Source organism: Osmerus eperlanus, chromosome 6 (genome assembly GCF_963692335.1).
Source record: "Osmerus eperlanus chromosome 6, fOsmEpe2.1, whole genome shotgun sequence".
NCBI classification, from domain to species: domain Eukaryota; kingdom Metazoa; phylum Chordata; class Actinopteri; order Osmeriformes; family Osmeridae; genus Osmerus; species Osmerus eperlanus.
The window spans coordinates 9,957,763-9,985,126 of NC_085023.1; the positions used below are offsets into that span (position 1 = coordinate 9,957,763).

Sequence of the window (27,364 nt, forward strand, 5' to 3'; positions counted from 1 at the left end):
TGCAGAGGTTGAAGCTGCTGCGCAGCGGCAGGTTGATACGCCCGTTTCACCGCATTCGCGTCCTACTCATCCCTGGCCTATAGGCTACAGTGTCTCTCTTTCCTTCCAGTGCACTTTCCCTTTCAGTCCTGTCTATCGACGGAGGAAGTACACCTGCTCGCCACGAGTAGATTAATTGTATATAGCACCACCGGGCTGTGCGCATAACGTGATGTTGTGGTAGAAGGACTGTTATTCATGTTTGCAGCAAGGGTAAGAACGGTATCGGGGATGTAGAGGTTGAGACACCGCTCTCCGTATCGGATCGAACCGCCACTGCCCTGCCCAGTCTGCTGCATCGCTAAGCGGCCTAAACAGCACACGATGTCGACAAGGACGCCGTTACCGACAGTGAATGAACGTGACACAGAGAATGTAAGTAAATCATATCGATAAACGTTATAATGCAGAAGTGGTCATGCATTGTATTGTTCATTGTAAACGAAACTAACTGACAATGAAGCTTGGACGTTTACCAAACCTGTCGGCTAGAGAACACCTTTGATAAGTTGTCATTTAGGTAGGTATCGCACGATCGTTAGGAAATTGGACCTACCTTATAATAATTGTAGTTTTTGGGACACGAAGGCTTTACTAGCCTATATAGCCTACGCATTAGGTATGATTGCTCTAAGACACAGAAGGCAAGGAAACGGGCAGAGGTTGCATCGCAATGTAGCCTATTCTTATGTTGTAGTAGGGTGTTCATATTTAGTGTGTACTTCTGGGAGGCTACCTGCGAAACCTGCCCTTCAGAATGTTGTATTTGAGGTCCTGTTGAAGCACTGTCTTTTAACCAGACAGTCTGCACCCACGAATTGTTTATGATGTTGCACTTAAGAATTATTTGTTGCACTGTGCCTGATAAATAGACCGTTCCTTGGTTCTAACAACCGAAATGCAATTAGAACGATGCACTTGATTATATGCTGTATGCAATATAAAACGTACATTTATAAAATGTACATGAAGCAACACTATTCTATGCTATTCTGTCTTGATTTGAGCTGGTTAATGCTTGCTTTACTGTTGTATTTTGGTCTGAGCCTGCCTGACCCTCAGGGGTGATATCTAGTGGGCATGCTGCTGAAATTACATATGAAGAGAATGAATGACTTTTGATCAGGGCTGTAACCCAGTTCTCTGGCAACATACAAGGTGTGCCTGCATAGCCCTCAGAAGCTTCATGCAGGGTTGGTGATCTTGGAGCATCCAGGAGGCTCACTTGGTAGTGTGCAAACCACTAAGGCAAAGGCCATAACGTAGGGGCCCCGGTTCAATACCAGATTGGGTTATTTCATGCATGTCTTTCCCTATCTTTTCCCCTGCTTTCCTGTCTCTCTCCAACTATCTATAACAACTGTTTCTAAAGAGAAAGATGAAGGGAGTTATCTGGTAAGATACTTTAGTAATCAGAGAACGGAACCTTACTAACCAAAGATGGTGTAGTGACAGTAAGCTTATAGAACCTCAAAAAGGTATGAGGCCAATCTGCCACACATGGCCAAGACAGCCATTCCACAGGGGGGAATGCACTCAAAGACCAGCGGAGGTACTGAGACCCTTACTAGCGTAAACCAAAGCAATTGCTCCCACTATCCAGTGAAAAAGGTTTTGCTTGACCTTAACCCCTGTGAGGTGCCGCCCAAGACAAACACAGTTGATCAGACTCCCTGTACTCATAAGCACACAAAGCACAGGCATAGAGTAGCCTATGCAACCATTGTTGTTCCAAGGATGAAAATGATGCTGGATAAAATGCTGTAAAATCAAGGGAAACGCACCCAATGAGCAAATTACCTTAGTGACAAAAATGGGGTTAGGCCGTAGCAAAACCTAAGCATCATCAGAGCAAAACGTGTGCTTGAAGAATGTACTGGAAAGGCATGGATATCACTGTCCTGTTTGGAAGATACAAAGGTTAATGGCACAGCCGTCTTAAAAGATCAGCCATGTGTACCTCTAACGGTGGCGTGACCACATCTGTCACACTTGTACATGGAGTTCTAACACACTGAAAAGCCTACTGGCTAGAGCACTCTTGGAGTCCAACAGTATCCATGTTCAACCTCTCACAGGCCAAGCCCAAAGAGCTACTCTGTCCAGATGAAGGTGGAGTATTTTCCATCGTGCCTGAGACTGAAGGTCGAAGCATAAAGATCCACGACTTGATCGCTGAAGTGCTTCCATACCTGATTGACTACCTATGGAAGTTTCCATTCCACATACAGAGGATTCCCCCTGCCCACCCCAAGATTCAATATACTGGTAACATGAGTAGCTCTCAGTGACAAAAAATGTACACCGCTCCACACTATCAGTTTGCATGTGTAAATGTTGGTAATGCAGCCCCAATTTCTTGTTGACCACAGCCGGATTGTCTGTTCTGACCAGGACATTGTGAAAAAGGAGAACATGGCTCATAGCCAGAAAAACATCATGGAGTTCTAAGCAGTTTATGTGCATGGAAAAGAGATTGGGTCCCCATCTCACATTCACACCCCTAGCTTGTGAGTGGTGCCCCAGCCTCATGCAACACATTAGTTGTGATCACCTTCCTGACCATAATCACACCCATTGAAAGGTCCTCCACCAGGCGCGTTGCACAACCTCGCCAGAAATCAAGCAACATTATATAATGTAAGGTCACCATGATGCTGCCAGCGTCCAGGGTCCAGCAGGACAAACGCAGCACAGAGGTGCCCTTGAACTGGCACTCTGGAACAGGCTCAAGTGAGGATAGGGATCAGGAGATAGAACCTGCCCCCCATGGGGTTGTTCCTGCCTCTTCAGCAGTGATGGCATCATCACAGCAGTGATGGCATACTGTACCATCAGGTTGCCTGCTGCTGCTTCTTCCTTGGCAGGGTAGGATTAAAGGCTGTGGGATGTCTCTCGCTCACCCTATGGGAAAAAGGCTTCCTGGCTCAAAAACTCTGGGGGGTTTTGGGCCTATGTTGACCCTGGCCCTCAGGGACCTGGGTACCTGGGGGTCTTGAAGGCAGGGGGACTCTGCATGCCACTGCCTAAGCAATGTTCTGGCGCGGTAATGGGGGAGCCCTGGTGGGTTATTTCCTAGGTAGAGTTGGAGCGCCTCCCCCTCTTTTCTTCTTCTCACACCGTTACTGCATGGTGGTAACTGCAGAAGCAATGAGGTCTGTGGTGGAAGCCTCCATGTTAGGATCCAGTTTGGACAGGCAAACTTGGCACGCTATTCTACACCACTATTTCTGGGGAAAATTGCACAGTGGTTGCAAGAGCCCTGAGAGTCCATCGGTAGGTGGACTTGTCCCCGGCCCCAGATAGGCAGCACACACATACCGTTATTACTGCATGTTCCTGCCTGCATATTCCTGCAAGAGCAGAGCCTTACTGGAAACGTAGGCTTATTCTCAGTCAAACTGGCACAAGCATCCTTGGCAGCCATAATTCATGTGTTATATTCCTTGTGGTAAATAAAATCTAATCAGCTAATAAGAATAGTTGCTTAAATGTAACCAACTAGCCTGGTGGTCAGGTAACTAGGCTAACAAACTGCTTGGTGACAGATAGAAAAAACTGTTTATCTTTGTCACTGCTAATAGTTTCCCCCCAGGACTACGTACTTCATGGTGAAGAGGTAATGCCAACACAGCAGCCCAGTCTAAATAAGTAGTGCTTAGCAAAATAGTGGTTAAGTCAACGAGTGGTCACCCTTGGACACACATGTGTCACGCATCACTTTAACACGTGATGTTAAAGCTTTTGATTTTCACAAAAGACTCAATAAAGCATTATATATTTATTTAAGTTATGTTCACTCAATTTGACATTTGACAATTCCCCTCTCCCTTAATGTTATTGAAAAGTGGGCATATATCATACATGATGCTTTAGTAGTGTTCTGCAAACAATGGGGAATGAAGCCCTTCATTTAAACCAGAGGAATCCTTCTTCTTTATGTGACTCTAAATCAGATTCGAGAAACTCTTACTCTCTGTAATTTACTTGAATTAAATGCATTATTCTAAATGCAAACATATTCTTTAGGATACATTTATCAATATGTCTATGCTACATCTTATAAATAACTAGACTGATGATTTCCTCTCCTGGTATATTTGTAAAGTCATCCTTTGTGCTCTCAGACCTCAATCTCTTAACCACTCAACACAGCAATGCAGAATAATAACATCTAATCATATCATCATAGACAGTTTCTCACTGGTAAAAGATATTCTGACTGGGGCTTGGCTTTAGACTGCTCGACCACTGTTACAGTGTTTGAAGTGAATAGCTAGCTTAGCAACATTGACAGTTGCCTAAGCGGCTAGCTTAGCATCACAGTGTGCTTAGACAGCTATCTTAATCTCCACAAGCACATTGCCTCAAGGGCTGCTAGCTGACTAACAGTATTGCATAACTGCTTGGTACTCTTAAGAGATGAGATGCTTTTAGTGCGGAAAGAGAAATGCTCAACCTCTTGTTATCAAAGTTGGTTCTATAGCATTCTGTATGCCTGTGTTTTTGGTATTGTTTAAAAATATATATATAAGTATTTCTGGAATACTGTTAATAATTGTACTGACTGTACATGTAACTCAAGCCGGAACTCTTTAAATCACCTTTAGGTCCAGCTTATCATTCATGTAGGATACCTGGAGATGAGTGTGTCAGTGTAGTGTGTGTTTGCGTATGTTTGCGTTTGTTTGTTTGTGTGTGTTTGTGTGTGTGTGTGTGTGTGTGTGTAAGAGAGACAGACAGAGAAAGTGAGTGGCTGAGGAGGAAATAACCCTAGAATAGATCTGTGCAAAGCTGATGAAAAGCAGCAAAGCCACTTAAGTCGAGACATCTACAAGCTTTAGATAAAGACAACACAGCTGCTCAATCTCACAGGGACACAGGCCAACTTCTATACCTTTAGTGCTGGGTTTGTAAGACATAGTGTAATGGTATTAAACTGGAATCAATGCTGCTATTGCACACACACACACTATGGAATGCCTGTGTTTGCCTATGTGGTTTGCCCTCTCTCTGGATTTACATTTACATGTATTCATTTAGCAGACGCTTTTATCCAAAGCGACTTCCAAGAGAGATGTACTGTAGGCTAGCTCAGATGACGTAGTCTACGCCTAGCATGGTGTAGTGTTTCCGTGGTGAAATGGGAGCAGGTGTACCTGGGTAACCAGACCGTGGGGTTTATTCTCGGAATGGGTGTGGTACACAGAAGCAGAGGATCGTGGTATTTTTTGACCTGGAGTGAGATCCACAGCTGTTGCCTAGGAGAAGGCATGGGAAGAGCAGTGGCCTATAGTTCTCCTAAAAAGGGGGTCCATCCCTATCAAGCAATATGTGCATTATACAATGCTAAATCATTATATATAATTTTATATTATAATCAAGGCGTTGGTTAAATCTGTTGGTGCACATTGTAGTACTTTGCCCATAAAAGCAGCATTTCAGGTCTGAGCAAGGGCTGTACAGTTGGTAAAGTTGTAATGTATTGAACAAGGAAGGCAACACACTAGGGCTGCACAATTAATTGATTTTCACGATTTAGCGTGATCGAGCGATATTTAAAATGCGTCATTCCGTTCATAGTATAATATTTTTTTTTTGCTTCCTAAAATATATTTACACAGTGTAAAATGGAAAATAGTGCCCTGTTGAAGTTTTGCTACATTTTCTTTACTGTATTCTTTCTTTATTTTTGTTTATTCTTTAAGGAGATGCACTGAATTTTGGTGAATAAGAGGGCCTATTTTATTTTGATGCACATATTTGTAAATTAGCAGGAATGTAGCACAATACGTATATGGATGTGAAAGCAGTTATAATTAGCCTATGTGACAATAAAATTAGTTTTGGTTAAAATCAACAAATAATCGTGATAATTAATCGTGATCTCAATATTGATCAAAATAATCGCGATCATTTTGGACATAATCGTGCAGCCCTACAATACACACACACACCCAAAGACTGTGGGTCACTGGAATCAGATCACCTCTCCAGCGTTAAGTGACTTAACGCCGTCATCTCTGATTGCACAGAGAAGCGTTTGGCACACTGGCACAACCTTCTCAAACCAATCTCCCTAACTACTGTTAGCTTTTGCAAACCTGTGACAGAAATTCAGTGGAAACCTGAATCCGGCCTGTGTATATGGAGGCTAAAAGCTTGTGTCTCAGGATGTTACTGATATCCACATGTCATTCTTCCAGCACTCGTCGGTGGATGGATTCACAGACCCACCTGCTCCTCCAGCCAAGTCGGCTAGCCGCCACAGCCTTGCGCGCTGCCGTAGCTCCCTCACTTCCACCGAGGAGCAGCCCCACATTGGCAACTACCGCCTTCTCAAGACCATCGGCAAGGGTAACTTTGCCAAGGTCAAGCTTGCTCGACATATCCTGACCGGACGAGAGGTGAGAAAGAAAGATGTCATTTAAGCATTTGAGAGTAGGTGCCCAACTAGAGAGAACAATAGCAAATGTTGATTGATGGATGCCTTATCTATCAGATAAAGTATAGTTTAATTTATTAATGTTAGAGAAAGTGTCCACACACGTAACTGTGATCTTGCTGTGTTGCTTTAATTTCTTTTAAATTAGTTGGCTTGTTCATCCGCTAGAAACAAAATAAAGTTAAGTAGTCTGTTTGTAGGAGGTAGCCTACTGATTTGTAGATAATGCTTTTGTCTCCTGTCACTCACAGTTGGCATCCTTTTTGGTCTTTCAACTACTCGCACAACCGATACAGTATGCCTGAGTAGGCATCTTAGTAAGGTCAAGTTCCAATGACCTCCCTGAATAGAGCTGAGGCTAACCTTCCCTGTCCTCGATAGACAGACCTCTTGCCGTGACACAGTAGTGATCTGCTGAGGTCATGCAGAATGGTCTTATCTATCTATATATCGATCTATTTCCCTTTCTGCCGGTGTCTCTCTCTAACTGTCTCTCTCTATCTCACACATACACACATACATGCACACGCTCTCTCTCTCTTTCTCTCCCTCCCTCCCCCTCTCTCTCTCTCTCCCTCTCTCTCTCTCTCTCTCTCTCTCTCTCTCTCTCTCTCTCTCTCTCTCTCTCTCTCTCTCTCTCTCTCTCTCTTTCACACACGCACACACATACACACACACATAGCAGTGACCTGACAGGGTGATGGACAGCCGGAGTCAGGGCGTTCGTAATTAAAGATCCTGTTTCCTCAGTGAGGGAGAGGTGACCTGAGATCTGCTCACTGCTTCACTCAGCAGGACTCGCTCCAGCATAGACATCTCCCAGGGTACTGCACCAACTTAGACTAGAGAGCATATGCCAGGTGCTCAGAAAGTAAATAGAAAGATCATGAACAGATAGACATAGTCATTTTAGTTGTTCATGTCTGTTTCTTGTCTTTGTAAATATCAGTACATTTTCCTTTAATGTAATTTTTGGAGATAAAAAGGAAACAAGTTACAGTGTTTCCCTTAGGTTTACAGATTTGGAGGGGGGGGGGGCGATGGCGGGCGGGGTGGGGTGGGGGGGCGACCATGTAGAGACATGGTCACCCGACCATGTACATTTATGCATTTGTAGAAACAGAAATGACATGCCGTCGTGTAAATAAGATAAATAACATAAGGCCATTTAGTTTGTTTAATAAAAGAGCAAGCTATAGACCTGTTTTATAGAAAAGGTAACCTTAAATGACTTATTTTGTGATCTGGCGCTATATATTTAACAAAAATGAAATCTTTTATTTTGTATTTTTTTATTAACTTCAACTTCCAGGGGGGGCGGGGGGGGGCCGTTGGGGGGGGGGGGGGGCGGGGCGCCCCCCTAATATAATGGTAGGGGAAACACTGAGTTAGAAGTGTGTGCTAATGCTAATGGCCTTAGAAGCTATCCACAGCTCTGTACAGAAGAGAGCTCTTATGGATTCATCCAGATGCACATGCATGGAGCAGAGCGAGGCAGACTGTTCTGTCTATACACACTTACTATATTTTGTCAAAAGACAGGAAATGTAAATGACCAATTACTACTGATGAACAAACTCCCACACCACTGTACATATGTTGGTCTGCGGTACAGTTCAAACATAATATTAATCACTGAACACCTTGTTTGTGCGTTGGTGGAGTTGGGAGGGGATGTGGCAGTCATTTGGATTTCCTTTCTTTTGAGACCCAATCAAAAGAAAGTGTTTGTAGTTTTTTAATGCAAGTATATCATGTAAACTTCAGAGGCAGTAGGTCAATGTTGGTCAACTGTTGATATATGTTCTCATTGCTGGCCTGTACATTAACCCAGCCCAGTCACAGTCCCCTCCCTGTGCACCCCTAAGAGAGGGATGAGGATAATGCAGGAAGGAAGGCACCACACCACACGGAACGATACAGTGACTCACCTTGCACTTCTGTCGCTGTCCTTCCCATGTGTCTGTTTGTGCCTGCACGACCGGCATAGGGCCTTGAGCATATGGACCATGTGTTACGAGGGGACTGAATAATTAACAGTGATGCACATTTCCCTTCTGTCACAGCGCGGCTGAATAATTCACCCTCCAACCCAGCAGACCCATTAGCCACCTCAGTGTGTGTGCGTGTGTGCGTGCGTTGGTGTGTGCGTGCGTTAGTGTGTGCGTGCGTTGGTGTGTGCTGGTGTGTTCATGTGCTGGTGTATAAGAGTGTGTTGGTGTGTGTCTCCTGTATGCGTTTGTGTGTGTGCACTTGAGAGTTGCATCGGATCCTATCCACATATAACATTTTAGAGACAGCCAGCTATCAAGATACAAATAAAGCTTGAGTAAAGAGAAACAGAATGACTTTTCAAGGGGGCAGAACGCCAAGACATACACCCACTTACATACACACAGTGTGTACATAAGGCCATCCTCCAGCGCCGTCCCTGTCAGGAGGAAACGGGGGCGAGGGGGGGTGATGTCTGTCTGTGCACCTGCCCACCTAAGACAGCCTGGAAATAGACACCACCTGCACTCTGCCTGTCTCTCCACAGCCGCCCTCTGCTAGCTGCTCTCTGTCTGGCTCTCTGGCTCTCTCTCTCTCTCTCTCTCTCTCTCTCTCTCTCTCTCTCTTCTTTGTCTCTTCCTCCTCTGACATCTCCAATGAGAGAGAGAGAGAGAGAGAGAGAGAGAGAGAGAGAGAGGAGTCCTTTCTGTCTCTTTCCCCCTGGTTGTTCTCTCTGTAACCCGAACCATATTTATGCCTTCGTGTAGATGTGAGTGATCAGCAGCTCTGCATGTGGCATTGCTTGCAGATTTTTTCAGGGGAAACCCTGATCTAGTCGCAGAACGCCGACTACATCTATTCAAGCGTTGCCATAGTGATGACTCAGCACTTCTCTGATTCGGGAGACTTGGCCAGGAGCCAAGGCCCCTCCTCCAGTGAAGCACACCAGTGTGTCTGCTGAGTCTTGAAGGACTTCTAAAGCGAATAAAGCTAACGCCTGTACATGCATTGAAGTTGGCCTTTTTTCTTACTTTCAAGACAATTGTTGAGAGATTTTTTGTGTTGCTTGCTATCCTCCTGAGAACATAAACAAGATGTCTAATTCTAACAGCTCTCTGCCATAACTCAAACTACTGCAAACCATACCGTTCAAACAGATCCGACACCTCGTTTTTATTTGTACATTTTTCCCTCATGAAGAATAAGTAAGAGTTAGGAGGGAGCGATTGGAACTTGACGAAGGTAATCATGTATATCTGTGTAGGGAAAGGGACTGTAATGTGTGAGAGAAACAGGTTCACAAACAGGACTTGTACAATGATGATTTAGATGGATGAGCTCAGACCATAGGCCAGATAGACCAAGGCAGCATGCCAATAGTCATCAACCCACCCTTAGTCTGCGGCACACAGGAACCCACACTATAGTTTGTCCCCACAATCTGCTGTCTTTACCGAGTGAAAGATACTGTATTTATGCATCCTTGTTAAAAAACTTTTTTTTTCTCTCTCTCTTCTCCCCCCCCCCCCCCCCCCCTGTAGTTCTCCTCCTAGTTTCCTTAGCTTTGTTTGTGTTTTGCATCAAAGCTGTGTCACGACGCCAAGATGAAGGAATCTCACTTTGACATTCTCCTGGAACTAAAACGACTTTCCAACTGCAGAACAGAGAAATGGTGTCCATTAATTGATGTAGTGTCTTATACATGCACTAAGCACACTTTGTAGACCAAAAACAAGAACAAAAAACATTGTACTGTAACATCATCTGACTTGTCATCTACTTTCTTTCTATCTCAGGTGGCTGTGAAGATCATTGACAAAACCCAGTTAAACCCCACAAGTCTACAGAAGGTAAGACATGATGGAAAAACACTAAGGAAAAGAAACTACCGTATGTCCAGACTGTAACACTACTCAGGTGCAGCTTTTATTAGGGAGTCTGGCTTTTGCTTGTTAGCAAGTTTCAGGTCCATTAGACTTGCTTTGCCATCTTCGGGGTACAGTTTGTCAACAACTGTCTGTTTTAGATCTCTGAATATGATGTTTAGCAGAATGTATCACACTCAGGCACACAGGTGGTTAATCTTGTGGGTTTATTCCTCTAAATCTACCTCCATCTGACTGTCAATTACTCCTAGTTTCTGTGGTAGTTACCCGACAGAAAAGGTTAGACTTGTTTTTAAATACTGAACCCAAGTCCAGATTGCTCTGCTGAAGACAAACTTGTACACAGACATGCAACATCCCTTACACACATTTCACTCTTACGTATTCACTTGCTTGCACATGCTGTACACTTGCGCTCGCATGCATGCACACACACACACACACACACACACACTGGCAAGATGAGAAATAATTCAAATGTAGGTCCTGCATACGGGTCCTTGAATACAAACTGCACTTCTGAGAGGATGAAACAAGACATTCTTTGTGTTTGTCCTCTCAGCTATCGAGGAGGTTGATAGTTAGAACATCTAACAAAGTTTGTCTGTTTTAGCCTCAACATGTGGGTAGTGTTGCTCTCTATATATATATCTCTCTCTCTTTCATTCCCCCTCTCCCTATTACCCTCTCTCCTTCTCTCCCCCTCCCCTATCTGTTTCCTCCCATCCTGTAACTGACTCAATGGAGTGGGAGAACATTGATGCAGCAGGTCTGTGGTGCAGGGCCAGGCTTAATGACAGAATAATAACAACCATTACCTTCTCAAAATGGCTGCCCTGTCACATTGATGTGAACTGGGGAGAGAGGAAAGTGCTCAATGAGTGTCACTCCACTCAATGGGGGGAGAGAGAGCAGCAAGGTAATCAAACAGGGGGTTAATTGGATGGTTGGCTGAGTGTGAACGGCAGGTATGACTCAGAGAATTACCATGGTTTCCTCAAAGCTGTGAAAACAAGCACCGGCACCTCCATAAGTAGTGCTTAACACATACAAACACACAGAACCAGAATAGGCATAAACCATTACCGAATAATATATTCAAATTAGTATTAATAATCTAATTTGGGTGTTCTAGCAAAGAAGCACTTGCATGTGCCGAAATGTTTGCACCTCCAGTGCAATGGAGGCCTTTTATTTCATTGTCTCTTACTATTGATGTGTGAAGATGAGTTGTTGGGTCGGTCATGTTCTTCCTGGTTTGTTTAAGCTTTTTCTGACAGTATAATTGTATGATTCCAATTTTCTGTTATTGCGGATGGTTTGGCAGTATTTTAAGAACCATGAGAGGCAGCTGTGATCTTATCTATTTATGATCCATAATGGTGCTGTCGGTTGGTGTGGTAACAGACTCACTACAGACTGGTGCTTTTTTTGGTTCATTTTTTCATGAGCGAGAGAACAGATTGCGGCCCTGGCATTAATTATTCATCCTGCCCTCTGATGTTGACCGTAGCTTTGTTCGAGTAGGGGTCAGACTGTATGGCTCTCGCACGGCTGCTTTTGTCAAGAATGTATGCAAGTTTACTGTAAGTGTGTGTTCGTATTTGTGTGTCTGTCTGTCTCTGTCTGTCTGTCTGTGTCTGTCTGTCCGTCCGTCCGCCCTATTTCGTAGACCCCTCCCTCCAGGCCTTTGGTCCCTCTCTAAGGCCCTTTCCCTAGACAGACAGACGCATCATCTGCAATGCAGACTCTGGGCATTAAAGGCTGCTCTCGTCTCCTTCCCCTTTATCGAGCCTTTTATTGACTCATGGGCATTTTATCCTCTCTTAAGCCCTCTATATGCTTCGGGTGGTCACCCTGACATTGGACCTTGCTTAGAGCTGTTGTATGCATCCCATAGTAGTATTAAGCTGTTGTTTACACTGGAGGATTGAGGTGACAAATCTGAGTGTTTGAATGTGTGTTTGGGTATGCTTGTGTATGTTCCCGAGTGTGTGTGTGTGTGGTTGGGGGGCGGGCAGGTTGGCATTGACTTAATTCCCACAGACAAGTCTTTCCTTTGACTCTGGGTTGAATGGTTAGTGGTGAGAGGTGACCATGGCAAGAGATGGCTTCCAGTGGTGACATTTCAGTAGCTTCCTTCCTCTGCCAGGACAGAGCTGCTGTGAGGACAGAGCTGCTGGGAGGACAGAGCGAGTAAAGGGCCGAGGCCCTGGCCTGTACTAGGAGGGGCAGAATTTGATCGTTATGCTTTCAGATCAGCTCACCACTTGCTGTGCTTTGGGTCTGGTCTGGTCTGATGCAGTTTTGTTGGGTCTCTCTCACACCCTGTACTGTTGAATTTTCTTTCATATCAAAATGCCACTGATCTCTCTTTTTGCAGGCGTCCAGAGCCAGGCTAGTGGGCACACCATCTGGCTCTGTGGGCACAGCCAGAGCACAAGGCAATGAGACACTCACACCCACATGCACATGATAATCACACACGCTCATGCACACACTCACACTCACACAGCTCTAGAGATGCTGAGCTTGAGCTTGGTGAGGGAGTTCAATATGGCCTGGGCCTAACCCACATCTCATCCTTCAGTCATAGTTTTGGCAACACTTCATACACATACTTACATAAATTCACACATCACACACTCACACACACACACGCACACACTAATCTGTAAGCAGTTGAGGAAGGGCCCTGGGTCCTTGAAGCACCAGCCAAAGCACACTGAGAAGAGAAGAGAGGAATCAGAGAATCTGTTTTTGTGTTGATTCTGGCCAACCTGGACTGGTCTGTTTGAGAAGAGGGGCGCTGCCATGAGATTCTGACCTTGTTTTTGATCGGTTCCCATTATGCTGATACACATTGTATATATCTGGGTTCGATAATAGTAGATATAAGATAATATACTGTATATAATATACATATAATACATTTGGGTTAGAATGCGCTGATCCTGGATCTGTCCTGAGGAGGTTGGCTAGTGGCCGTGGCTCGGATGGTGAGACCAGGAAATGAGCTCAGCTGCGTTCCCAGGTCACCTCCTGAGATCCGCCACAGGAAACGCGTCACATGTCAGACGCGGTTGTTGACAATGTTGTTTATTTGTGACATTTTTCTCAACATTGTATGCAAAAAATAAAAGCTACTGTTAATCCCCTCACAGCTGAGCCAGAAACTCCCACCTCGAAGCATCTTTCTATCTCTTCATGTCTCATCACCTTAACCCTTTACTTATTCCTGACTAATCATTATTTTCTTTCGTTCTTTGCTGAATTGTGTCAGAATAACAAACTTTTACGGTACCTCGTACCCACATTTCCCCCCTTATCTGTGAACAGTTTATTTTTTCTATTCTCTAGTCTAGACCCTGGTGAAAAAGACTCAGTTAAAGGGATCTCAGTTAGGTAGCACATCGAGCCAGTACAGGGCTCTTACAGGATAGCTGACACATTATGACCTTGCAGATGGAAAATGCATACTCAGCTTGCCTGGTGGAGAAAAGAAAGGGCGGTGTTTAGTAAGAAGTCAGAGTACACTGTACGATCCAAACCTCCCTCACCTACATCTTCTTCTACATGACCACAGAACTGAGTTAGATACATTATCTTTTTCATCCCCCTGTTTCGTCTCTACAGACCAGTATTTAGATATACATTTTGTGCACTCTCACACAGTTTTTAATCGTCAGTATGTATTTCCTATCAATTATATTTCAGTTTTATTGTTGTGTTATTGATTAAAATGACAACCTATGCCAAATGTTTCCAGTAGAACTATGCATATTTGGAACCATTTAGTTAAAGGTTTGATGATTTAAATTGATACTTTGACACATACAATATGATAAAATAATACATATTTATAGATACATTTTTTGAGTGTTTTCAGCTGCTGCTTCTTTCTTTAACAAATGGAAGAGTGCCTCACAGGGGGTCAGGCTATCCTATTGGCTGTTACATCTGTTTGTCTTATGGCTGTCACTCTGCATTAGCCAATGGGAAATCAGGATATCCAAGGGGGCGGGAGAACTCTGCTCAGACAAGGGGAACGTGATTGGACAGATGACTATGTTCGGAGTGACTCAAATAAAGACACGGGGAAACAATGCTCTTTCAAGCACCATTGACAAAGACTGTCTGACTGCATGTTGAAGATTTAATAATGACTCTCGGATGTGTAGTTTGTGAGTTATAGCAGAAGAATGAGAAAACACTCAGAGAAACAATGAAGGGAAGAGAGAGACACAAAGAGTTAAAGAGAAAGACCTCTCCTCTATTCGCTGCAGTGTTTGAGGAGGGGGGTAGGGGGTATTTACAGCCAGGCTGTGACGCACTATTGCAGCTGGGGACAGCAGGACTGGGACGTGTGTCTGGTTGAATGTCAGGGAAGCACGTGTCTCTCTTTCCTCTCTCTCTCTCCCCCCCTCCTCTCACTTTCTGTCCCTCTTGTGCAAGAGCTCACACATACTACGCTACTCATCCCTTCATTAATCCCTGTGTTGAATGAACAGCTGTGCTGCTGTGACTGAAATAACCCTCGGCCACCATGTGTGAGTCCAGTGTGGAGGGACCGTCTGAATTGAGCTCCTCTTCTCCCAGAGTATGAGGACAACATTGCTGTAAGTAAGGCCAGTTTGGGAGTCTGGGTGCCTCTGGGTCGCCGGAAGTAGGTCAATGGCACACTTGATGCAGGGGCATTGTGTGTGTGTGTATTGACGGGTACACTGCAGCTCTACAGTATGTGGCTTAAAAAAATAATGATCCATCTTCTTTATTGCAAGTTGAACACACTTCCAAAGGCAGTTTGTCCTGAACTTGGTTGATCCCTGTCAGGTTTGTGGCTCATCTGTAGTGCCCCAGGCAGGACATGCGATGGCAGCTGGCTTAGTAGTCAGACTGGCTGGCTCTGTTTTTGTTGTTGTTGGTGTTGCTGTTTTCTCCTGCACTCCACTACTCGGCTTCCTCCCTTTGTTTTCAAACGGCTGTGCGCGTGCCTCTCCTGTGAGCTCTCTGGGGGGATGACGCAAATGAAAGAGGAAGACATAGAGGGGGGAGAGAGAGAGAGAGAGAGAGAGAGAGAGAGAGAGAGAGAGAGAGAGAGAGAGAGAGAGAGAGAGAGAGAGAAAGGATGAAAGAGTGGAAAGACAGAAGGAAAAAGACAATTGGAGACAAAGGGAAAATAAGGGGGGTAGACACAGAAGAAAAGGGGTAGAGAAAAGGATAGACAGGAAAAGAGAGAGCGGGAGAGGGGGAAAGCGTAGGAACCTCTACTTACAGACCATTACTCAATGAGCACACAGAGGACCTCTACCCCCAGGGCTGTCTGGATCACGCGTGTCGACACGTGTGCTTACTAGCTAGCTGCTCCCCGCATGTGGGCTGGGGTTTGCGTGACCATTAAGGCCTGTGTGCATCGGGGTGTGATGGTGTGACACAGTATTGGAGGTATCTCGTCATTCTCCGCGTTTTCGTCCAGTTCCTCCAGGTATACTGGGGAACCGCTCTCTCATGTAGGAGCTTTATTTAGAGCACTGCTCTGCCCTCTATAGAGGGAATTCTGTGTGTGTGTGTGTGTTGTGGATGGAGGGTAGTGTGCATGACTTAGGAGGATAGGGGGATGTGGATCTGTGTGTGTGGAGGATGGGGGTGTGTGGATGTTTGTCCTTGCATCCAGCAGCATGGGAGTGGAGCTGAAAGCAGCCTAGTGAGTCCCAGAGAGCAGTGCCGGCTCACGTTGTAGTAATGGCTGTGTTAAATGACCCAGAAACGCATTCTGATCCAGCACTTACGTAAGGCCCAAAATGCCCATACGAGAAGCTACGTCCGCAAAGGAATCCCACACATGCATACACACTTCCCCATCATTCACACACACCCACACTCCCCCATCCTCCACACATACACATATTCACCGCTGCATGCAAAAAGTTGACTCTTGTCTCTGAAGTGGGATGAGATCATTTTCATACTTTTCATTTGGACCGTATAGTCAAATTGGATTGATAAGAGGACATGGGATTAGAAGCTGCTCTTTCATAATGAACTGGCTGGAGATCTTACAGTAGCATGACTTAAATTGATCTACAGATCCCCATCAGATGTCCGTTGGCCATATTGTCTTGTTAAGATGATTATAGTGAGCAGCAGGGGCCGGGTGGGCATACTGTCAGTCTGTCTTGCCATGCTCAGGAGGGCAGGGTAGGCATCTGAGGAACTGCTGGCTGGCTGGCTGACTGGCTAGTTCTGTAGGCACAGTACAGTAAGAGGCTCTGTAATGCTGCTTGTTCTCTGTGTAGGACAGAATTTGGGGATTTGATTGAGCCCAGAGGATTGTGTGGGTGTGCGTGCATGCAGGTCTGTGACATTTCTCACTGACAAAATGTCAACCATCTTCTTTCTTTTAATGCCCACAGCTTTTCAGGGAAGTCCGGATAATGAAGATACTAAATCATCCAAATATTGGTTGGTCTAAGTTTGTACAAAAAATACACGCTAATTATACTTTTAGGAAACTATATATTGTAGGTTTGACTTCAAGAATACTTCCTGGATGGACTGTCTAATTCCCTCTTTCCTCCTTCTTTCCTCTAAGTTAAGTTATTTGAAGTAATTGAGACAGAGAGGACGCTGTATTTGATAATGGAGTATGCAAGTGGAGGTGAGTACACTTGTGCACTAACATCCTTAGTCTTAGTACAGTATTCCGTGCAAAAGCAAAGTTAGTGCAGAAGGACATTGTCTGCCATATGGTTGTCTATGGGACTCTCCGCAATGTTGTATGCCCTGTGTGTGTGAAAGCAGTGGTAACTACTTTAATAATGATGATGATGATGGTTAAAATGATGATGATGATGAGCATTTGTATGATGATGATGATAAAATCTGAATATGATTATTGATATTATAATGGTTAAAACAATTATGACTATGATTATAATGGTTTTCATTATGATGATTATGTTAAATCTTTACTTACTTCTTCCAGGCGAGGTATTTGATTACCTAGTGGCTCATGGGAGAATGAAAGAGAAAGAGGCCAGGGCCAAGTTCAGGCAGGTGAGTCTCTAACTGTTTTTTTTTTGGGGGGGGGGGGGGGGGGGTTATGATGTAATGAACATAGGTAATTTACTGTCAAGACAGATAATTACAGACTCTGAAAAACTTGGATGAAAATGCCAAATTCATAAATGACTTTGACTTTGGCTCTTCCCTGACACCTAGTGGTCGGGTTACTATTTTGAAGAGAATGACAGACTGAAATGTAGTGTACCTACTTTTTCTTACCGGGTAGATTAGCAGCCTCTAGAGTTGAGAAATGGAGATACTTTCCATGGGAATTTGGGGGAATTTATTTGAATTTTCAAGAATGATTTTGCAGTTACTTGTACGTTGTGTTCTCTTTGAAACATAAAATCCTGTTCCTGGATCTGATCAATCTTGTGGACATGTCCAAATTGGTTGAAGATTTACCGAAATGCCATTAGATAGGGGTGTTATCATAAATATCAATAAATAAACAATAAATAATAAAATATAAATATGTTGGGAATTCTCAAATAACCTGTGCAGTTTATTGTTACAGAATTAGGAGAGAGAAAGAAATACATTTAAAAAATGTCTTAATCATATCCCATATTTTATCCATATTTCAGATTTCCCCCCCACCTTATTCTGATAACTTCCTGTGACACACTGTCTAAGGCTGACTCAGCGGATGCATGTGTGGCACTGTGCGGGTGGTGGGTGACATTGAATGATAGCCTCTTTTGGCAGATTACTCCTCCATCTGTCATAGCAACAGACAATTCAGTGGGTAATGCTATAGATTTAGCAAATTCATTATTGCTGCCATAAAAATACACCATACTCACCCATGCACACGAATGGAATAGAAAGTTGTGAACTTCTGGCGAGCATTATGTCATGTCTTATGGGGGCTGTAACCACACACACAGCAGTAGGTACTAGACTGTTAGATCTAGGCCTGCACAGTGAACACGTGAGACTGCAAAGAACGGTCCAGATGGCTCTCGGCGCCCATGATGAATCACCCCTGTGTGTGTGTGTGTGTGTTCCAGATAGTGTCTGCTGTGCAGTACTGTCACCAGAGGAGGATAGTGCACAGGGATTTGAAGGTAGGAGTCAGCCTTATCGAATCAACAGGTTGCCACGTCACATGAAATACATTCCATACAACCTCCTGTGTATTTTGTTTGAGCTCTTTTCTTCATTCTTTCTTCCTTGCCCCTCCCCCTACCATGCACACACACACACATACATACATACATACTTACATACATACTTACGCCCACACACACACACACACACACACACACTGAAACCCCCCCCCCCCCCCCAGGCAGAGAACCTGCTCCTGGACGCAGACATGAACATCAAGATCGCAGACTTCGGCTTCAGTAACGAGTTCACGCTGGGCAGCAAGCTGGACACGTTCTGCGGCTCCCCTCCCTACGCCGCCCCGGAGCTCTTCCAGGGGAAGAAGTACGACGGGCCCGAGGTGGACGTCTGGAGCCTAGGGGTCATCCTCTACACCCTTGTCAGCGGGTCACTGCCCTTTGACGGACAGAACCTCAAGGTGTGTATGTCTGTGTTTGTGTATGTGTGTGTGTGCTTCTGTGTGTTTAGGGGGTTCTGTTAGGTGGAGATACAGGAAGCCTGTTAACGTACTCATCCCTCTGTGTCCTTGGCTGTACTTGTGTCTGTGCTGTTATGCAGGAGCTGAGGGAGAGAGTTCTCCGAGGAAAGTACCGGATCCCGTTCTACATGTCTACCGACTGTGAGAACCTGCTGAAGAAGCTGCTCGTGCTCAACCCTGGCAAACGAGGAAGTTTGGATGTAAACACATACAAATACACACACGCTCAGAATACTGTACTTTGTTAAAAATAAAAATAAAACGTAATAGAGGGTTATTGAAGGAAGAGGACCCTTCTCCACACTGGACAATACTGACTTTAATTTCACACAGGGTAACAAACTCAGTAGGTTTTTGTGTACGTGTGAGTGTTTATATTGGCTCATGTGTGTGGGTGTATGTGTTTGTGTTTGTATCCAGTCGTGTGTTCTGGAATGTGCTAATCTTTGCAACGGAGTAGTGTGTTTCGCTCTGTACCACTCTCTCCTCCTCTGACTCATCTCTCAGCCCTCCCTCCCTCCCACTCACCACACCTACCCCTTCCTGTCTGATGCTAACCCACTCTTTCTGTCGTTCCAGCCAATGGCTTAACTCCGTTTTATTGGCCCACAGTCCTCTGTTTAACCCTTCTTTGCCTCTAATCTTCTCAATTATTAACCTTATTTCTAATCCTTAATCCTGTGCACCTGTCTGCCTTGGCGCCTCACAAATCCAACCAGATAGAGATTACACTGATAAAGACAAATGAGATCCAGAGATCAATGTGAGATTGAGAGATTTAATGTTGATGACTACTGCCCTATCAACCCAGATTAGTACATCATAGAAATACATCATCAGATGTATTCATTGACGTGTTTAAGTATCCCTTTCAAATTATTTAAATAATTCACACTGAAACCAAATTTTTCCAATGGGATTTTATGTGCATACGGTTTGGAATGGAATTAAAATGGAAATAATTCATCTTAAAATGACATCTTCAAGGAACTTTATCCTACATGTTGAGAGTGCCTAAATATGACTCTGTTCCCTACAGCAAATCATGAAAGACCACTGGATGAATGTGGGCCACGAAGAGGAGGAACTGAAACCCTACCATGAGCCTGAGACCGACTTCAATGACTCGGCCCGGATAGGTGTGTGTGTGTTTGTGAGATAAGGAAATAAAGTTGTTATGGTGATGGATGTGGTCTGAATTAAGCATACTTCTTTGATTGATATACAGCACTGTGCAGAAGTCTTATGCATCCAATAATTTATTCATGAATATTGTCTAATATATGTATTTTTTGTCTTTTGTGCTGCAGTAGTGCAAAGTGCAATTTTGCCAAAATGTTTGTTTAGTATTTTCATTTCATTATGTCTTAAAGCATTTTTGCTTTACTTAAATTTTATTTTATTTGATTGTGCCTAAGACCATTTGCACAGTACCATATTTATTAGGTATGTTTTTCTCTGAAGGTTGTCATGGTTAAAGTCAATCTGTCCCCATGTGTGTGTGACAGAGCTGATGGTGACAATGGGTTTCCCAAAGGACGAAATCACTGAGTCTCTTCTGGGCCAGAAGTATGATGAGGTCATGGCCACCTACCTCCTGCTGGGGAGGAAAACTCCAGAGGTCAGCACTTTTACCTCCAAAACCCATAACCTGTTCATTACTTCATGCATTATCACAGTATTTTGTAATTGTGTGTTTCTGTGTGTACAGTTCGAGGGCAGCGAGTCCCAGTCCAACAGCAACTTGGGCCAGCGACAACGACCCACCAGCGAACTCAACACCAGCTCCAGCCAATCACCTACCCACCTCAAGGTCACACGCAGCATCTCAGCCAATCAGAAGCAGCGGCGCTACAGTGATCATGGTGGGGATGATGATGATGTCATAGAGAAGCCAAGTAAAGTACCAGTCGTCCCTCCCGGCTCTGAGAGTGCTGAGGCCTTCTGGGGAGGGAGAAGTTGCCCATAGAGACAGATCTCAGAATAGTCCACTCTCCCTCAATCCCACTTTAACTTACCGTATGCGAAGGAGACATGCAATGCTGTTATCAAATCAGAATGTATGGCCAGTTAGGATGCTCAGGACCTTGAGAGTAGGACTAGGTGTATCCAGTTTGATTTCAACCAGAACTAGGTGTGGAATCTCTAGACAGGCCTGTCTAGAGATTGAGTGTGCTGCTTCCAAGCTCTGGTTCTGGAGCAACTTTCTCCCTCTCCTTGTGGGCGCATGGTGTCTGGTGCCATCTACTGGCTGCCTCCCTTCCTGCAGCTTTCTAAATAATGGCACCTCAAAGCATGAATGGAGAGAAGAGCTTTGCTGTGTACTTGCTTTTCTGGCTTCTATCTTCACACAGTGATTTTCTATAGAACATTCTGGTATCCAGTACACACACATGCTTTAGGTTATGGCTCTCGTTGGTTTGGCATGTGCAGTTGTGTGACAGTCTGTGCCCGGGCATTCTCTCCCTCAAAGTCACTGTGTTTAGCAAATATTATAAGATTTAGTATAATAAAAGTGTGTGCAAAACTGTTATTTGATGTGTGTGTGTGTTCTCCAGTGGGTCCGTCTGTGCCCCCTGCGGTGTCGTACTCTAAGCGCGGTCAGGCCCTGAGTGTGGAGAGTGACCACCGGGAGGAATGGGACGGCGCTCGCCGGCTGGAGCTGGCGTCCTCTAAGGGGGATGTCGCAGCCTCGCCATCGGGGGTGCAGGAGAGGAAGAAAGTGACCAGCGCTGTGGGGGTAAGACACATACACCATACACCTTGATGTCACATTTTGATGTCGCTGGGATATTGTCTGGGATGTTAAGATGGCCTCTCTTCTTCTGTGTTTTTTCCTGCTTTCCATACTTTTCTCTTTTTTCTTCACTCTTCTCGTCTCCTTTCTCCTCCTCTCCTATCCTGTCATTTCCTGATTCAGACTAACGGAGGAATGACTCGTAGGAACACATATGTGTGTGAACGGACCTCAACAGACCGCCACTCTGCTATCCCCAACGGAAAAGACAGCAGGTGGGCAGCCGACGTTGCCACCAGTAGCTGATTCCTATTGATTACTGTCTACTTTGCTTGCTTGGCTGGGTATTCTGACCACATCAACCATTGCTGTCTCTCTGTCTTTGTCCCTCCATCTGTCTCCCTCCCTCTCTCTCTCCCACATTTCTCTCCTTCTTCCTTTGTCTCTCTTTTTCTTTCTTTCTCTCTCTCCCTCCCTCAGTCTAACCGAGGTGTCTGGTAGCTCCCTGTCTGCCTGCGGGTCTGCACTGAGCTCCACGCGGCCTCGTCACACCAAATCCATGTCGTCGTCAGGACACCCGTCCAAGAGCACGCTGCCCCCTATTGACGACAACAGTGAACTCAAAGCAGGGTGAGCTGGGCGGCACCATTGGAAATGCACCTGGAATGACTAAGGTGCCCTTTTTACACATTGTGTGTGTGTGTGTGTGTCGCAGTTCCTCTTCGCGGGGGCCGCCCACCTCCCCGTCCGTCCATAGCATCAGCACCCCCGAGAAGAACCGCTTCCCGCGGGGAACCACGAGCCGCAGCACCTTCCACGGTGCCCAGCTCCGAGACCGCCGCAGCGCCACCTACAACGGCCCCCCTGCCTCCCCCACCCTCTCCCACGACACGGGGGCTCTGGCCCATCAGCGCAGGGGCACCTCCACGGGCATCATCAGCAAGATCACCTCCAAGTTTGTCCGCAGGTCAGTCGAGTCGTACCGTCTGGAGACACACAGGGCGATGATTCCAGTATCATTCACGTCACTAGTACACTCTCTCTCCCCCTCACGCTCTCTGGAGTTCCCTGACGTACACATTCACCCTGTTTCTAATTTAGCTTGCCACTCAGCACCTTGCACTATGCACTTATTTGTAAATGGCCACTGCCCATCTATAGAACAGACAGTGTTCTATGACACCTTATTACAGTCCCACCAGTAGACTCACAGCAGTCTTCCTTTGCTTCTCTTCCTCCGTAGAGCTATGTCTTTCAGGGCATCCACGAGGTAGGACAACACAACGCTGCCTGGTCCTGTCCCCATTACTGTAACTCTCTGCCCACTGTCTCCTGAGCCACCGTTGTCCTTGCCTCTTTTATGTCCTTGTCTTGTGCCCACTCCCTTACAGCAACATCCTCTTTGGTCTTAAACCCTGCCCAACAGCCTGTCACTGCTGGTGTCCAATCCTAAATGGGTGCATGTCAATTGTCTGACGCTGCTTCCTTGTCAGATCTGAACAGGTGGAAAGTGGAATCTTTGCTCCACAGTTCTGTCATATTAGTACAGTTTTGTGAAAAGGACATAGAAAGGGGGACATACTGTATTTAGACTTCTGCCATGCAGCTAACACTTTGCCACCTCAACTGTGCCTTGACCCCTGACCCTGGTACCCCTGATACACAGTAGGAGTGTCCCTCCCTGGCATGACAACCCAAACCTGAGGATGATGTGGATGATGATGATATTGAAGGGTTATATGTGATGGACATACAGAGCTAAATGCACAAATCTCCTTTTTTCATGTGTGAGCTGTTCTCCTGGTGTTTCAGGCTTCCTAGTGAGGGAGAGACCAGCACCAGGACAGAAACACCCAGGTGAGACCTCCAAATGTAAACCAAAGAATATCTACCGTACAGGCTAGGGGCATCAAATGTTTTTTCCTTTAACTTCAACTTTTGTTGAAGTCTCTCATCTCTCCCTCTCATCTCTCCCTCTCTATCTTTTCCCTCTCTCTCTCTCTCTCTCTTCTCTCGCTCTCTCTGTAGGAGTGCGTCTGGGGAGACCAAGGATGACGGCTCCTCCAAGCCTCGCTCGCTGCGTTTCACCTGGAGCATGAAGACCACTTCCTCCATGGAGCCCGCCGAGATGATGAAGGAGATCCGGAAAGTTCTCGACGCCAACAGCTGCGACTACGAGCAGCGGGAACGCTTCCTGCTCTTCTGCGTCCATGGTGACGCTCGCCAGGATAACCTTGTCCAATGGGAGATGGAGGTGTGCAAGCTGCCTCGACTATCCCTAAACGGAGTGCGCTTCAAAAGAATATCGGGCACGTCCATCGCCTTCAAGAATATCGCCTGCAAAATCGCCAACGAGCTCAAACTGTGACGGAGGGATACAACAGTGGTCAGAGTTTCAGTCATGACTAAGACCTCACGCAGCACTTGGAGGAAGTCGCCTTTCAGAATCAGGGTGGAATTTAGGCTAGTGCTGGGCAATGCTGGCCTTGAATGTACAGGGCAGTGGGACATAGAGATACTGCTATTTTCACCTTCAACAGAGGGGAGCAATGGGCCTTCTTGTCCATCCCAATATCTGTCTGTGACTTTTCCTCTCTCTGTCTTTCTCTCTTCCTCTCTCTGTCTTTCTCTTTTCTTCTCTCTGTCTCTCTCTTTCTTTCTCTCTCTCTCTTTCTCTCTCTGTATCTCTCTCTCTCTCTCTCTGCCAGATGAACCACTGCCCTCTTAGTTGAATTCATTCATGTAAAACATGCAGTATGCAACTTGAAGATGACCCTCCCTGCAATAATCTTTTGCATCTTTTGTAAGAGCATTATAGAAATCTACTCTATTTCGCTGAACGTACATGTAACTGAAGCAAGCTAAATAGGCGCTTTTCCACCTGTATAAGCAAACATCAGCTACAGTACCTAACTGAAGCTGTGTAATATACTGTACTGAATGCAAAACATCTGCAGGTACTGTAATGTATAATGGTTTTGAATTCTGTACAGAGCTTTGTCTGAAATTGTGTCATTTTGGGGAGATTCTTTCCTAATATCGTTGATATCTGTTAGAATATGTTTTCCTTTTGCTCTGTGAGTTTTTTATTATTAATTTTTTTAAGACCTTATAGTGTTTTTAATTTACAGTAAACAAACATTAAATTATTTGTGGGAAGCTGAGGGACATACAGTATTACACTCACCTTCTCCCCCTAGCCACGATAAGTTGTACCACATAGACTAGTGTAGAACATTCAGTTGAATCAGATTTTGTGTTCACTTTGGTTCTAATGAGTGGTAGGTAGGTAGGTAGGGCATCAGAACAGCCTGCTGCTATTGCACAACCTTTCCAGGGTGACACTGTATGAACGTGAGTGTGTTCAAATTTATTTTATGATTGTTTGTAATCACAGAGGCAAGGGTTGAAATGATCAGGGTTGGCTACAGGTATACACAGTAGGTTGTATATAAGGTTCAACAAATGTATGTTAAAAGTTGATTCTGGAAGCCTCGTGTAAAAGAAATGGTGTCGAGCCTCTGTGTGGATGTGACTTCACAGGCACGTGTAGATCTCTTTGCTTGTGCTGGCTAATTGTAAGCAAATATTATTGCATTTATTCCATTACATTCTGCTTGTAATGTGCTGCTTTGTAAAATTGAGGCGTGCACTTTGTTGGAGCAAATAAAAAAAAGATTTTATTTGTTTGTACTCTGCATTCGGTTTTCACACTTATTCCAGTAATACAGTATCATTAAATTGTGAAGTTTGACTTTTAAGGACAAATATGCAGAAGTAAATCTCTCAGTAACTTGACAGACAGCTAAGATCAGTCAACAGTCAAATAATACAATATTGCAATGACATAAGCTTTTTATTCAATCTGAATGACATGGCATTTCTCCAGCCTTTGTCCTTAGAATGACACAAATGTTAAATTTTGCATATGTGTGTTAGTCAAAGTTAACATTTATCCATGTTGAAAATTTGTCAAAACATCCTTAAATATCTTTCTTGCACCTTGTTCTGAAAAACAGTGTTAATAACCTTTTCAATACTTTAAATGTTGTACAAATGAGTAACAATATAAATTGAAAGTTGCAGGGACGTCTTATCCCCACTCACAATCCTCACAGAAAATGTAAGTCGTCATTTTTCCAAACTACTGAATTTCAACACAATATCAATCCCCTTAACAAACAAGTATCCAACTGGCATGGTTCCTCTTAGACTTACAAAAGCTTCATTTACAAATTATTTTGCTTTTAAGTGGAAAGACAGAAAAATGTAAACATTTCCTTTTGGCAGATCTTCATCTAAACAGGTAATAAATAGATTAAAAAGTACAGTTTGTTCATTATCTTTCCTTGAGAAATATATGATATTGCAAATATATGTACAGTGTTAAATCACATGAGAAAGAACGCAAACCTACAAACCAATCCTAGATGATGTAAAATATTTCAAGCGCTGCATTCACCAGGATGAGATGGTATGACCGGTCATGCATTGTGGTCTGACAACACAGGGTCTAATCCCAACTTGAGACACATGCACATAACTCTGGCGGTAACCATGCATTGATGTCAAGGAAAAATTGGCAAAAGATTGAGTAATGTCTGTTATTCTCAAGTTAGGATTTAACCACTTCCATTCACTACTGTCCAAACATCATCCTCTCCACTTCAACATCTCTGTACAACAATCAATCAACCAACCGATCAATCACTTAGGTCTATGATCAGGTGCTCATAGATCTGGGTCTTGCCTTTGAAGCTGGAGGCGAGCAGGAACTGCCGGTTGTCGATGGAAACGGGAGAGAAGGCTCTGGGAGCCTGGATGTTGAGCTCCTGGAAGTGGACGAACTGGCCCTTCTTGGCATCCCAGCGGTACACCTGGGTGAAGGAGTAGTCGCTACCCAGGATGGCGTACTGCCAGCTGCCCACAACAAAAGGCTGGAACACCATGGAGCCCCGCGACGGCATGGTCTGCACCTCCCGGAAGAGAGCACCGTCCCAGCGCATCACTTTGGAGTCCCCGATGAAGCGCGTCAGGCAGATGTAGAGGTCGCTCTTGACCTGGAAGTGCTTGACAGCATACACGTCCTCCATCTCAGGGATGTCGGTGCGCCGGTCGAACAGCTTCGTTCCCTTGTTCCACTGGTAGATGACCGGCCTCTGGGAGCTGCTGGACAGAACCAGGTGGGGCTTGGTGGAGATCTCCAGATACTCGACGTCCGTGTCCCGGTACCAGGGGTGGAGGGACTGATGCGAATAGAACCCATTACCGTTCCACTTGTATATGGTGGTGGAACCGGCCTTGGAGCTGTCGGCGATGACAAAGAAGGACTCTCCATCGATGAGGAATGTCTCAACGTCGTTGGGCTTGCGGATCTTGAGGATGTCGATGTCTTGAATTTTTATAAATTTGTTAGCAGAAATGTCACGCTTGAAGATGTGTGAGCCGCCAAACAGCTGAGCCACAATAATGAAGAGCTGGTTGTCAATCACCAGGGGTTTGCAGATCACTGTGGAGGTGCCTTGAGTAACATAGAAAGAGATGTATAAGAAACTAGGGGGAAAAAAACACTTTGTATGCATTGTGTGTACGACTCCATCTAGTGGAGA

The 27,364-nt window shown here is 44.9% G+C and overlaps 2 protein-coding genes across 6 annotated transcripts in view; one reads left to right on the plus strand and one right to left on the minus strand.

Moving 5' to 3' along the window:
- LOC134022115 (serine/threonine-protein kinase MARK1-like) lies at positions 1 to 25,448 on the plus strand. Of its 5 annotated transcripts, none has more exons than XM_062463365.1 (18): positions 1 to 414; positions 6,246 to 6,446; positions 10,273 to 10,326; positions 16,776 to 16,824; positions 16,955 to 17,020; positions 17,348 to 17,418; positions 18,441 to 18,497; positions 18,722 to 18,958; positions 19,099 to 19,218; positions 20,058 to 20,157; positions 20,527 to 20,639; positions 20,730 to 20,916; positions 21,577 to 21,758; positions 21,939 to 22,030; positions 22,236 to 22,385; positions 22,471 to 22,722; positions 23,568 to 23,612; positions 23,784 to 25,448. In XM_062463365.1, the coding sequence occupies exons 1-18, from the start codon at positions 364 to 366 to the stop codon at positions 24,121 to 24,123; spliced, it is 2,367 nt and encodes a 788-aa protein (XP_062319349.1). In that variant the 5' UTR covers positions 1 to 363; the 3' UTR covers positions 24,124 to 25,448. The 5 variants fall into 5 exon arrangements, with proteins under 5 accessions (XP_062319349.1, XP_062319351.1, XP_062319350.1 ...); XM_062463367.1 differs by having other exon boundaries at positions 20,730 to 20,883; XM_062463366.1 differs by having other exon boundaries at positions 19,102 to 19,218.
- The window catches only part of LOC134022117 (leucine-rich glioma-inactivated protein 1-like), a 5,628-nt gene continuing 3,591 nt past the window's right edge, over positions 25,328 to 27,364 (minus strand). The window contains exon 8 of the mRNA XM_062463371.1: positions 25,328 to 27,276. Coding sequence (XP_062319355.1) covers positions 26,459 to 27,276 — 818 coding nt within the window. The 3' untranslated portion in view covers positions 25,328 to 26,458. The remainder of the gene's footprint in view (positions 27,277 to 27,364) is intronic.